This window comes from Athene noctua, chromosome 6 (assembly GCF_965140245.1).
Source record: "Athene noctua chromosome 6, bAthNoc1.hap1.1, whole genome shotgun sequence".
Lineage (NCBI taxonomy): Eukaryota > Metazoa > Chordata > Aves > Strigiformes > Strigidae > Athene > Athene noctua.
The window spans coordinates 9,396,974-9,409,967 of NC_134042.1; the positions used below are offsets into that span (position 1 = coordinate 9,396,974).

General features: G+C 51.9%; 2 protein-coding genes across 11 annotated transcripts in view; one reads left to right on the plus strand and one right to left on the minus strand.

The window, feature by feature from the left end:
• NR1H3 (nuclear receptor subfamily 1 group H member 3) overlaps positions 1-3,415 on the minus strand; it is a 30,445-nt gene extending 27,030 nt beyond the window's left edge. For 2 of the 7 annotated variants that reach the window (XM_074909471.1, XM_074909474.1), the window contains exon 1: positions 2,900-3,065. The gene's annotated coding sequence lies outside the window, so the exon portion shown is untranslated. Of the gene's footprint in view, positions 1-1,788; positions 1,810-1,983; positions 2,173-2,899; positions 3,066-3,259 lie in introns of those variants that run through there. The other 5 variants (XM_074909475.1, XM_074909469.1, XM_074909472.1 and 2 more) reach the window with 5 other exon arrangements.
• A 91-nt stretch (positions 3,416-3,506) lies between these two features.
• Positions 3,507-12,965, plus strand: ACP2 (acid phosphatase 2, lysosomal). 4 transcript variants are annotated; one of them, XM_074909465.1, is made up of 11 exons: positions 3,507-3,734; positions 3,814-3,909; positions 3,987-4,073; positions 6,393-6,545; positions 6,901-6,999; positions 7,157-7,246; positions 9,514-9,646; positions 9,723-9,811; positions 10,416-10,522; positions 10,739-10,914; positions 10,997-12,965. In XM_074909465.1, the coding sequence occupies exons 1-11, from the start codon at positions 3,633-3,635 to the stop codon at positions 11,131-11,133; spliced, it is 1,269 nt and encodes a 422-aa protein (XP_074765566.1). In that variant the 5' UTR covers positions 3,507-3,632; the 3' UTR covers positions 11,134-12,965. The 4 variants fall into 4 exon arrangements, with proteins under 4 accessions (XP_074765566.1, XP_074765567.1, XP_074765568.1 ...); XM_074909466.1 differs by lacking the exon at positions 7,157-7,246; XM_074909467.1 differs by lacking the exon at positions 3,814-3,909.
• Positions 12,966-12,994: the final 29 nt, after the last annotated feature.

Genomic DNA, 12,994 nt, shown 5'->3' on the forward strand with positions numbered 1-12,994 from the left:
GCTGACAAGCGCAGAGAGCTACGACAGCAGTAACTGGAAACAACCGACGACAGTAACCCAAGGCACAGAGCCAGGACACACTAATTCTGCGATAAAGTTTCCTGTTTCTTATTTTTTTAGATTAGGCAATTTATATATATAGTTCCTGCTATAGTACTTCTCCTTGCATCCCTTAACAAATAGCTGCAGGTTTCCTCTGGCAGCTACAGAACTCCCAAGCAACTCCACAGTGACCCATATACTGTCCTAACTGAGGCTGGTTTGGGTTTATTCCCCCCACCTTTTTTTTTTTTTTGCGGGGGGGGTGGTGGTGGTCACTAATTCTTTTCACCCCTGCTTTTCTCCTGAAAAATCTGGCCTTTTCTTATGAAGTAAGATGCACGTGTGTACACACATATGAGAAAAAATATCACTGAACGCAGCACTAGATTTCAAAACAGGGTTACAGCAAGAAGCCACGCCGCCAGTCTGCCCTCGCAAGTCTTGCGGCAGCTGTAACCTCCCGGTGAACACGCTACAGGTGCGATAGCAGACATGCAGCGTGGCCAAACTCCATCGGGGCCTGGCACAACACGTACCCCATCCAATGCCCTCTTTCCACAGCCCAAAGCAAGGAAGGGCTGCGCTCAGCAGCACCATGCTGAAATTTTCAAACCTCATTTGCTTCCCTAACTAAACACAACATTTTTTTCTGTTACTACCTCAGCAAGGGGGGGGTTATGTCTCGATTAAGACTCACTCACTCCACAAACCAAGCCCAGCACTCACTAAAAGAGACACCTTTTCCTTCTGTATGCCCTCAGGTATAGACTTCTCCCTGACACCAGAGGGGGGAACAGCAGATACTCCACATACTGTGAAACGAGCAGCAGAGCTGAGAGGACACTTCCCTACAAACATAACCTGCAGTCATAGACAGAAACTGGCTGACACACAGGGATCCAAATAGTTAGTCAGAAATGTGACTCAGTCTTGGAGACTCCCTCAAAAAAGCCTTGCAGTGAAGTGCCCAGCTGTGCCTCCAGGAAAAAGAAAAGGGGAGGGAGGAAGTTTCCGAAGAGCAAGCATTTCTCTTGAACCAGTGATCCAAGGTTTGCTTCTGTCTCATAACAAAATACCTGTTTTGAGGGATCTGTGGGCCCCAGCACAACGAGCATCAGCAAAGCGAGACGCTATCTGGAGTCATCCCCAAGGTAAGCAAGGTTACCTTTTAACAGCACCGTGCAAACTGCGAGCTGCGCAGACAAGCCTGTGCCCCCGAGAGCTCGTGATCTGAGTTGACAGGATGCAACAGGTGAATGAGACAGAGAAACGCAGAGCTGAGCGGAGGAAGCAGGGGAAGAGGAAAGCCAACGAGATACCGCAAAGCGAGCAAACATCTCCGTGCTGCACCTGAGGGCATCTCCGGAGACAGCAAACTCAGGGCTCTCTGGATGCACGGTTACAGCCACGGGCAACCGACACACCGTCCTTAAACGCCTGGTTTACCTTGTCAGGCCGCCCTGGGGCGGTTTCTGCCCTTTCTCCGACCTGTTTCGCAGAGGGACCCTCTCCAACGGCGCGACTGCGCAGCCCCCGGCAGCCCCAGCCGGCAGGCCCTGCCGCCGCCCGCGGTACAAACAGCGTCCGGCTCCTCGCCCCGCCACGGAAGCGCAGCCCTCCCGCCCACGGCGCGGGGGAGCCCGCCCGGCCGCTCCCGCCGGGCCGCCACCCACCCGACCCGCACCCCCCGCCAGGCCCGGGGGGCTCAGCGGGCCGGGCCGCCGCCACCCCCCTTCCTTCCAGCACCTTCCAGCGTCGCCCGGCAGCACCGGGCCGTCGGCACCGGCTCCCAGAGAGCGCTGCCGGAAAGCCGTGGGGCCGGAGAGCGCGTCCCCGTCCCTGGCCGTGAGTCACGGACGCGAGGAGAAGGAGGCGGAGGAAGAGGCGGCGGCAGCGCTCGCCCCGCCGCCCACCGCAACCAGAGCCGAGGAGAAAAGTTACCGGCGCGGCTCCTCGGCGACGTGCCGCCGGCGGGGAGGGGAGGAGCGGCGCGGCTCCTCGGCGACGTGCCGCCGGCGGGGAGGGGAGGAGCGGCGCGGCGCGGCCCGTTGCTGGTCCCGGTGCGGATCCCGGCGCCGCGGCCCAGCTGCCGTGATGTCACGCGCGGCGCGGGCCCGGGTCACGTGCAGGCGCCGCCCGCCCCGCCCCTCGGCCCCGCCCCCCCCGCCCGGCGGGAGGCGCAGGCCGGGCTCCGGGCTCAGCCAAACCCGGCCTGGTAATGGCGAGTCCCCGAGAGCTGCCCCTGGGCCCCGCTGCCTCCGCCCGGCTCGGAGCAGAGGAGCAAAGCCGGCGGGAGAACCATAAAACCAGCAGGTGCCCGCAGCGACAACGCGCCGTCCCCGCCCGCGAACAACCTTTTCCCTCCGGCTCCCAGCCGGTGGTGCGGGACCAGCACTAAACAACACAACTTCATCCCTTCCTAGAGGCCCGGAACGGCGCTAGTTCAAATTCACTAAGCGTCCAGCACCAGCAAGTTAAACACACCTTTCCACCCAGCCAAACTTCGTGTGTTCCCCCAAGCCTGCCTCGATGTAAACAGCCCCCCCCCCCCCCGCTTCATAAACAACTCGGTTCTCTGAGATGCTGCTTCCTAACACTTCAAACTACGTAAAGCTTTGAGCAAATAAAGACATGCAAACGAGCTGATTTTTGAGCCGTTGGGCCTCATGATTTCTTTGCAAACACAAGAGCCGCGTTTCCTACTTTTCTTTAAAAAGTCAAAGCTGTGAACCCCGCATAATCACCTCCTCTACGCACTAGGGGGTGGAGGCTAAATGTCACGAAATTCGCTTAAGCACCTCTGAATTTCCCCTCTGAATGACACCTACCACGTAAACAGCGACCGACGGGCACGCACCTGGCAGCGAAAGCCGAGTTCCCTCACACGCTCCTGCAGTCCCACCGAGGTTGGCAGGGAACCACCAAATCTGGGAAAAAAACCAGCCTCTTTGGCCAACAAAGCCAGCAGCAACCGATTTCTCTTTCCAACCCCGGCACCCTCCGGCTGGCTCAAGGGCTGAGGCGCTTAACGACCCGCCAAGCCAGGGCCCGTTAAACTTCACCCGGAGATCACGGATGACGCCAGAACAGCGTGAAACTTGTCCCGTTTTCAGGAGAAGGCGCCGGGTGACCGCGTGACCGGGCCGGAGGTGGCGCTTTATTCCCGAGGAGCCGCCCCACAGCCAAACCCCCACGCTCCCACCCCCACGCCGCGCACCTGCCTGGGGGAAGCCCACGGGGATGCCACCGCGGAGCCGCCGCCGTTACCGCGGCGGGCGCGACCCGGCGCTCCGGCGGCAGGCCGGCGGGATCAGGAGACGTCTCAGGAGGCGGAGCGGCCCCCGCGGGCCCGCCTGGGGCCCGCCCCTCTCCTCCTCCTCCTCCTCCTCACGACGCCTCGGCCAGCCCCGCGGAGCGCAGCGGGGCCGCCCCACACCACCCGCCGCTTCCGAGACGCGTCCGTCCCCACGGAGGGGGGGGCAGCGAGGCGGGCCCGCGGCGCTTCCGGTGTGCGCCGGGAAACCGTGTCCGTGCGGGCCGGCGGGCGGCGGCGGCTCGGTTCCGCGCGGCGGCGGCGGGAAGCGCCAGCCATGGCGGCGGGGTGCGGCCGGGGAGGCGCCGCCCTGCTCCTGCTGGCGCTGTGCTGGCAGCCGCTGCCCGCCCGCTCCCGCAGCCTCCGCTTCGTGACGCTGGTGAGGGGGAAGGGGGGCGGCGGGAGGGCGCCGGGCCGGGCCGGGCGGCGGGGCCGGTGTGACGCGGTGCCGCCCGCAGGTGTACCGGCACGGAGACCGCTCGCCCATCAAGGCCTACCCGCGGGATCCCTTCCAGGAGAGCGCCTGGCCCCAGGGCTTCGGGCAGCTCACGCAGGTGCGTGCGCGGCCGCGGCGGGCGGGGCGGGGCGCGGCGGGGACCGGCGCCGCCGGTAACTCCCGGTACCGTTGCAGGTGGGGATGCGGCAGCAGTGGGAGCTGGGCCAGGCCCTGCGGCGGCGTTACCGCGGCTTCCTCAGCGACACGTACCGGCGGCGGGAGGTCAGTGCCGCCGCACCGGGGCTCGGGGCGGGGAGGGGCGGAACGGCGGCGGCTGCCGCCCGCAGGCTCCGTTCGGAGCCGGGCCGCGCCCGGGCGCTGCCCTCGGTGCGGGGAATCCAGGCGGTCCGGCTCTGGAGCTGCTGGAGCCGCCTGCTCGGCACCCAGGGAGCGCGCCAGGACCGCCGCGTTGTAGCTGGTGCGTGTTTCTTACTCGAGATGGTGAGACTTCACTACTTTTTTTTTTGTCACACCAGCCGGCAAGAACGCAGCTGTGTTTGTCCTGCCCTCCCCAGTGCGCTTTAGGGACAGTCTCGTGGGAGCCTGTACACATAAGCAGTTCCTAACCAGAAGCGACTCCCTCATTTGTTTCCACTTGTAAAGTATCGACAGCTTTAGTCCCCCAAACGTATTAATTTTTCACTCTCTCACCGGCATGTTGCCACACTTTATAATTGTTCTTGAGAAACTGGTAGGTTTCATTTATAAAAAGTTAACGGAGCACTTGTGGAACCATGTGCTAAGCACAGGGGAAAATTTGAAAGATCAGAGAAAACTAAGGGAATAGAAAATCCCCCCCCCCCCCCCCCCCAAATACCCCTGCTGATTGATCCGAGAGGTGTGAGTCAACTGGAACATGAACAAGTGTGATGACGAGAGCCATGCTGTCGCCTGGTTCAGAGGGACAGCGGGCAGCCGAGGCCCCTTGCCCCGCTACAGGCTCTGCATCGGTTCAGTTATTTTATCAGCGCTGACTCCAGGTGATTGACCAGATGGGGCAAACTGAGATTCCCCGTATAATTTTCTGTCTTTGTTTCACCCCCTTTTTGGGCTCCCTGGTTGCCATAGTTAATACCCAGCTAGCCAGAGTTCAGGTTACATCCCTTCTTTGAGATTTGCTTCATCAACAAAACTCCCAGCATCAGCTCAAATACAGATCCTTTAACCTCCCTTAGTAGTTCCTTTCCAACATGCTTCACTCTTACAAAGCTTTTGCCAGCTGAAACTGTTTTCCTTCTCTTGCTTGAGAAGGAAAAACAAACCAAGGCATATGCAAACAAAAGCTGTTCTGCTAACGAAGCCCAAACCCCTGCTCAAGTTGAGCAACCTCCCTTATAAGAAGTGTTGCCTCAGGGTGACACCGTATGACTGTCTGTCACCTGACTCAGCGACAAGCTGGAGCCTGGCAAAAGGTGCTGAAGAAAGCATGTATGCTCAGAGCTCACTTGGGGTTTTTATGACACTTCTAGAATTAGATCCTTATCTTTTAAAATATTTCCTTTCTCTTCAGAGCTTACCAAGGATAAAACCAATCCTGTCCAAGGGGTATAGGGTCAGTTATTTTCAAGCCACAGTTAAGAGGTAACAGTGGGTAGAAATTGTCAGAGAAAAGACAACTTTTTTTTTTTCCTCGTGGCTGAACTTTTGAGATGCACTTCATGTGGGACGCACTATACAGAGTAAGCATATGCATTTTGTCTTATGTTTCTCATTTAACGTGACAATGTCAAGATTTGGATTTTTTTAAATTTCATTCTTCTGGGATTTTATCCTTGTTTCAGATTCAACATGCTGTTTTCTAGGACATTCTTTCATGATTTCCTGTGTGTTCCTCTTGTTTGATCACTGGTTTCTCTCCAGTCTCCCCCTAAGTGTTTTCAGTATGCAGATACCAGAATACCAAACTTTCGCCGTTTTGACCTTCTGAACTTTGCTGTATTTTTCTCATTGATGTTTCTTCTGGCTCAGATCTTTATCTGAGCTCTGGAATGATAAGTCTTGGCCCATTAATCTCAAGAGCTCGCAATGGTCAAATAGAATCCAAGCTCCCTTCTTCTTCTTCAAGTCAGATCACTCTTGTCTTCATTTCTCAGACAGAAAAACTGGGGTGTGGAGAAGCCATTTTCTTTTTCATGAACACAGCAGGTCGTTCCTAGAACTGAATGCAGGAGTTTGCCCCAGTCCTGCTCTGTAAATGTGGTGGGTTTCCTACCTGTGCCTGTCATTACCTGCATCTCTGTCTTGCTCTTCTCTGACCCTGCTATTCAGACTTCTTTCTATCTGTAACCTCCACATCTGGCTATCCCCACTGATCCAGAACAGACCGCTCCAGCGTTACACACCAAATTGTCTTTGTGTCCGTCCTTACAGTTCTGACCAGGCTGACATCAGCAGGCTGGGTCACTTCAACTCCGGTTATCTCGTTACCCATGAGCAGCCGCAGGGCACTTGGCAGCGTTCCTCGGTGCACGCATGGTGCTGCGTCCCAGCGCCACCGCTTACCGTAGCGTTGCTAATGGCGCGCTGTCCCTGTCCTGGCAGATCTTCATCCGCAGCACCGACTGTGACCGGACGCTGATGAGTGCGGAGGCCAACCTGGCAGGCCTGTATCCCCCAGAGGGACAACAGATGTTCAACCCTAACATCTCCTGGCAGCCCATCCCTGTGCACACAGTGCCTGAGTCCGAGGAGAGGGTAAGTTAGCCTCGAGGACATATACTGACTGCTCAAATACTCTGTTGTGCTGACTTCTCCAAAAGTCTTTGCTTCAGTCTCAATTCAGATCATCTTGAACTTCTGGGATCTACTTGGCAAACATTCTTCTGTTCTCAAAGCAAGACGAGAATTTGGGGGCTGCGTTCACTCAACACGTTAGCTGCAACCCCTCAGCAGAGCACACACAATCTGGAGTGTGCTAGAAGGCAGGACTTTAGGCTGTTTCTAAGACGCATCCCACTAGTCAGGGTTTCATTACGGTTGCACGTGTTGACTGCAAGTTCTGTACTTCAGTGTACTCGGTGACCTCGCTGCTCTTGTTGTCTCTGCCCAGCTACTGAAGTTTCCTTTGACCCCCTGTCCACGGTATGAACAGCTACAAAATGAAACACGGCACTCAGCAGAATACATAAATAAGACCAAAGAGAATTGGGTAAGTGACTGTTTGCATGAGATAAGCTGGTCTTAGGCTTGTAGTTAAAGTATTATCACCTCTGTATAATCAGAGCTCTGAGAAAAGGGTAGGGATACCGGTGCATGTAATGCAGATTAGAAAATTGAAGGCCTTTCTCTTTTCTCATTACCGACAGCAATTCCTGCAGATGGTGGCAAACAAGACTGGGATCCGGGATGTCTCTCTCGACTCTGTGTGGAGTGTGTATGACACACTGTTCTGTGAAGTAGGTTTGGCCATCATCTTACAGCCACAGGAGTTTGGTCTTTCGGGCTCGCTGAATTTGGTAGAAAATTATTTTGCAAAATCCCATAAAACAACTTTTCACCATTCCCATCCTACAGTTAGAAGTAATGTTCTAATTTCAGAATAGCAGCAGTTTCTACTTGCTAGAGGCAAGAATTACCTACTTTTTCACCGTCACCTCCCACTCTGTAGTTTAGATATACATCATGCCAGAGCCTGAAAAAGTCCCACCTGCATAATAATTGGCTCTTTTGAAAGTCACTACAGAATGACTGCAATTGGAAATCTGTAGATCTCTATGGACAAGTCAGAGTCAAGTAAGGTAGAAATGAGATCTCTGGAAACTGAGGAAGCGTTAACTGTGTGATTCAAACTGTGAGCTTAAATTAGGACTATTCCTCACTCTACCTCTACTCCTCTATTAGATCAATCACATCTCTTTCTCTGTTTCTGTTGATGCCGTCTCTAAAAGAAAATAATGCTCTTCTAGGTTAAGTGGGGCTCACCCACATCTGGTTTTTGACCTGTTATAAGGTCTGTTGCCAGAGACAGACTCTGGAGACAGATGTTACCCTTTTACTGTCTGGGGTGAGGCACCAAACTATATTCACGTGGAGTTTTGTCAAAAGCACAACTCAGGAAGGCTTAAACAAAATCAAAAATCAGGCTAGCTGTGCTGTGATAATGGTAAAGGTCACGTACCCAGGAGATTGCAGCTGTTGCACACAAGTTTATCTGTATAACTGTACAGTATGATGAAGTAAATGATAGAGATCCTTCATGTCAGACTACCTAATTGTGGAAGAAGCAGTAAACCCAAGCATTTTGACATGGTGTCATGCTAATTCTATGGAGGTGCAAGACTACTTAACTTGTTGGCAGTAGTATACAGTGGTACATATTATTTTGGGGATGTAAAAGATAAATCTGCATGGAATTGCATTTTGCTATGTAAAGCGGCAGCTTGAGTTGCTGCAAGCTGAGAATATTCCAGTCCAGAGCGGCGTTGCACTATGTAAATTTGCCCTTTGTATCACAGACCTGATCTCCTGTCTTCTAACAATCACAGTGAAGCAACTTCTGTTGGTAACAAAAAATCTGGTCAGAGAGATCAAGAAATTCAAATTATCTTCATTCTCAGGACTCACTTAATGAGCTTGCAGATTGGGCCCAGAAGGCTGGCTGACAACCACTATAATCCCCAAGAACTTGCAGAATAGTTGACTGTCCAAAAATGAAAGCAGAACATTTTAAGGGCAATTTTACTCTCAAAACTCTACCCTCAGGCTGACTGGTCTCTTCAGCTGCTTTGGGCTTCCTTCTTTTTTCTAACTCATACAAACAGTGCCATGAAGAGGATTGTTTTTCTCATCTCAGCCAGTAGACTCATTCTACCATCTGGATGGAGAAAATAATGAAAGTCCAAGAAATAGCTTAATTTACCAGCTATTCTCTTTATAAATTAATTAAAAACTAAATGTCTAAGTTGCTGATGGGAATTTTTCCAAACCACTCAGAACGGGCCCTTAAGGATATTCAGCCTCATCTTCTGGCAGTTTAATGGGATGTGGCATAGAAGATTGCTCTGAGTAATGCCAAGGAACCACAACTGCTGTTTGTCTGCCAGTATAACTAATCCTTTCTTGTAATGGGTTGGCTGCAAAGCAAATTCTTCTCTCAGTTCCCAGCTCTGTGTATTCTGGGTTTGAGTACCGGGCCTTGCCAGCGGTGCATCCCAGTATTACATCTGCAGAGCGCTTGCTAACTTTCTCCAATATGCTTCAGTGTTCCTCAGAGCCTCCAGGAAAATGGTGCTGCACGTACACCAGCAACCTTGAGTTTGTGCTGTCTCGTTTACTGGGGTTTTTTTGGTGGGGTTTTTTTTTTGACTGCATGCCATCTGAAGGGCGGAGTCAGCCACATGGAAAGTAAACGCCCCAAGATTATTGTCTCGGTGTTACGACATAAGCCTGCACTCCAGTTGTCCTTTCACAGAAATGCAGCTCCTAGATTTTAATCTTTATGCTTCTCATTCTTAGTTTCTGAAACAACATTAAGATCCACATGTATTCTTTGTACGCAGCACAGCAGTGTGAGGACAGAAGCATACGTAGGAAACGGGCATATTTAAAATAATACAGGAAATCAGTAGTGGTATGGGCAGGACTCCAGACACCCCCACTGTCATTCTCTGATTGATCCACAATCCGTGCTGCCTGCAGATGAGTATTCTGTTTCTCTTTCTAGCAAGCGCACAAAATGGATTTGCCTGTATGGGTGACACCAGATGTCATGGCTCGATTGAAGCAACTAAAAGACTTTGGGTTTGAATTTCTGTTTGGGATCCACAAGCGGGTAGAAAAAGCTCGTCTGCAAGGCGGTGAGTGCACGGGGGAGGGAGCTTCATGCTGCTCTGTCTAGTTTTTTGCCTCTTAGCAGCTGCTCCCTTTCTTCAGGGGTCCTGCTGGATGATATAAGGAAGAACCTAACCAGAGCAGCAAATGTTTCTGCCCACCTGAACCTGAAAGTACTCGCCTATTCAGCGGTAAGTCAGAGCTTGCAGGGCTAGCTTTTATCCACCTCCTCACAGGGGCTTGGTGACAGTTTTAACCCTCTCTGGCTTCTCTACAGCCCATGCAGTGATCAAGACATGCACCTCTGCCTCTGGCTGAGTGGGCTGTGCAGTATCTGGCATCATTCCTCTGGGGTCCCTGAGGAAAATTCCCAGTTTGCACTTTTTTTCAGCTAGCTCAGGCTTGTGGATGAGACTGGCAGACTTTGGGGAGCAACTGCTGTATTTCTTTGGTAGATGCGTTGATGTGACGTTTCCTCAGGGTAGATACAGTCATCCCCCCCCTACCTTCCATCAGCCTACTGACTGAAAAGTCGAGCACCTCTCCCAAATTGCTCCCTAGAGATCAATTCTTCAAGAACAATTCAGGCTATATATGGCTGTGGTTTTGCTTCCTCCCCTTCTCTGGCACCATCACAGATCACCATTCTACCAGTATAGTTCCTTTTACCTCTTCCAGATGGAAGTTACAAAGGTGACATCCCCTCAGCACTGCCCTGTCTGTTGCTGGTACGGTCTGAGCTGCCCTGCCACATCCATAAGGGTGACTGATTTGGTTTTTTTCCCTCTTTCTCAGCATGACACCACACTCGTGGCACTGCAGATGGCTCTAGATGTCTACAACAAGATTCAAGCACCATACGCCTCATGTCATTTATTTGAGCTGTACCAAGAGGATGATGGGTGAGGGCTGCAGTAGACGGCTGCTGTGATTTCATCTCGAGGGTTAGAGACCGAGGCTAGGCTCCACCCTAGGGGATGCAATCTTGCTCCTAGTGGCAGACTCTTAGGAGGAAAACTACCACCAGAATAGAGGAAAGGGTGTGCACACTGAATTTTTGGGAAGGGATGACTTCAGCTGGAGAAAAAAGCAAACATCTAGCTGTGGCTTTTTTTCAGTAACTTCTCCGTGGAGATGTTTTTCCGGAATGAGAGTGGGAAGGAACCTTTCCCACTGACAATCCCTGGCTGTCAGCATAAGTGCCCACTGCAAAGATTCTTGGAACTCACAGATCCCATTGTTCCCCAGGACTGGAAGCAGGAATGCCAGGTAGCAAGTACCATCCATGACACAGGTGAGCCCAGGCCAGACAGCAGCATGGCAGAAGGGGAAAGCTTGGATGATACCATGTTGACCATTTGTTTTCTCCCTTGCAGAACTGTTTGTGGGTCTGGCTGTGTGTGGATCCATTCTCCTTCTCCTTATAATCCTCCTCTTGACTGTACTCTTTCGCATACAGTCTCAGCCCCCCGGCTACCGGCACGTTTCCAATGAGGGAGAAGAGCAGGCCTGACAGTTGCTTCAACTCCTTCGCAGGTAGTAGGAGGGAGCAGTGTTGTCCCTAAGGATGATTGGGCACCTGCAGTTACTGAGCATTCTTCTGCTTTGGCCACTGCTTCCCAGAATGAAGCTGGACTTGATTTTTGGATGCTTTCTAAAGGTGATGTCCCAGAAAGAGAGGACTGAGCTACTCTAATGAAAATTACGTCCCAGAAAGAGAGGACCGAGCTACTCTAATGGAAATTACACCTTAATTCTGAAGCTGCGTGGTGTCCCCAGTCCTCGTACAGCTTACCTAGTCTGAGATTCCCACCATGGCCAGCTGGAGCTGGCCAAGAGTTTTCCTGCTGTCAAGTGATTGTAGATGTTATCGCTCACCATGACTGGCGGAGGGCCTTGGGCCTCCAGCAGCTGCCACATCCAGTGCAGTCAGGAGCTGTGTCTCTCTTCAGGGTCGATCTGCTTTGCGTGCTTTTCTCTCAAGCCATTGGGCTGATGATGGTGGGAAGGCTGGGCTCGGAGCAGAGGGCACAGCTCGCCAACGTGCACCCAGACTCATCTACTGTCCATGCAGAGGGAACTGCTGCGGATTATGGCAGACATAGTAAAAAGTGTTTCTGGAGGCTGCTGCCAAGCAGTTGCTGCTGGCAACTGGTCACTTATTCCCTCCTCACATTGCGGTTCAAGAGAGAACTGGCCTGGAATCAGGACAAAATGGAAAACCTGGCAGTAGTTTCTAGGACTCAGCTCAGGGTAGGTTACGTATGATCCAAAGAAGCTCTAAGAGCTTCATCGGAGAGATGAATTCCTGTGAGCATAGCAAACCTGCACTCAATTTCTTGTGCAATGTTGGCTCTAGAAAGGAGAGTCCTTTTAGATAAGAAACTTGGGCCCTGTCTAGAGATTCAGCCTTTGAATTTGACTTCCCCACCTCTGAATTTCAAGTACCTATTACAGGCAGTATCCAGTACTGCAGGCAGCTCCGATTTCAGCTATGAGCCCAAGGAATATGCTTTACTAGCAGAATGCTTTTATGCTGTAATTAAAGAGATTTAGCAGAGCTGTTTACCTAAGACTAGATTATATGCCAAGTTCTGTAGTTTTCCATCCTATCTTCCCTACTGGGTGGACAACAAACAAAGGAAAACCCATTAAGAATAGGAGTTTGCCAGTGACTGTGGATCCCCTTGTTTGCCACACTTTGGCATTTTGTCCGAAGTGTGACTCTTTCTCCAGGCTGGCCTCAGTGCACACACTGCAGCTGCTGTGGGGAACTTCATGCCAAGCGCTCACCACCTGCCTTCTAGCTTTTGGCAGAAAATGAGAGACTGCAGCAGGCACCAGAAGCAGAGGCTCTTCACATGGTGATGCTGCACATTCACTTCCCACTTTTACTTCCCTTTCTGGTGCGGTTCCCTTCCCCTCTTGGTGGCAGAAGCCAGTTCTTGGGTTACAGACGTTTCCTTTTCTTCCCCTATGGAGTACCGTGGGGACTTTTCCCTATACGATAATCGGCATCTACCAGCATGGGAACTCTAGATCAGCAGAAGCAGCTTGCTGTTCTCAGCATCTTCCTCACCTTTTTGTCCTCTGAAGATACAATCTAGGTCCCTGCACAGCAAGCCAGTCATAAAGAAAAAGCTCCTGCCTGTGAGAACAGGCACAGGAAAGATGTAATAGAAAGTGCATTTAAGAGGACCAGACCTGTTACTTTTTAAAGACGGCAGATTTTGCACACACAGAGGAAAGGTTTCTATGATGATTTAGACATTTTGACTGTGAATGACTTTCTGTAACTGTTCCAATACATTTCCTTTTCATTATTAAAATCAAATTCACACTGAACAGTACTACTCTTCTTCTCTAGGAGTTCA

Excerpts from the sequence above, each read along its gene's own strand:
- ACP2 (XM_074909465.1), top strand. The coding sequence starts at position 3,633 with ATGGCGGCGGGGTGCGGCCGGGGAGGCGCCGCCCTGCTCCTGCTGGCG. Across the intron at positions 6,546-6,900 it reads TGCCTGAGTCCGAGGAGAGG|CTACTGAAGTTTCCTTTGAC; the intron begins GTAAGTTAGCCT and ends GTCTCTGCCCAG. Across the intron at positions 9,647-9,722 it reads AAAAGCTCGTCTGCAAGGCG|GGGTCCTGCTGGATGATATA; the intron begins GTGAGTGCACGG and ends CCCTTTCTTCAG.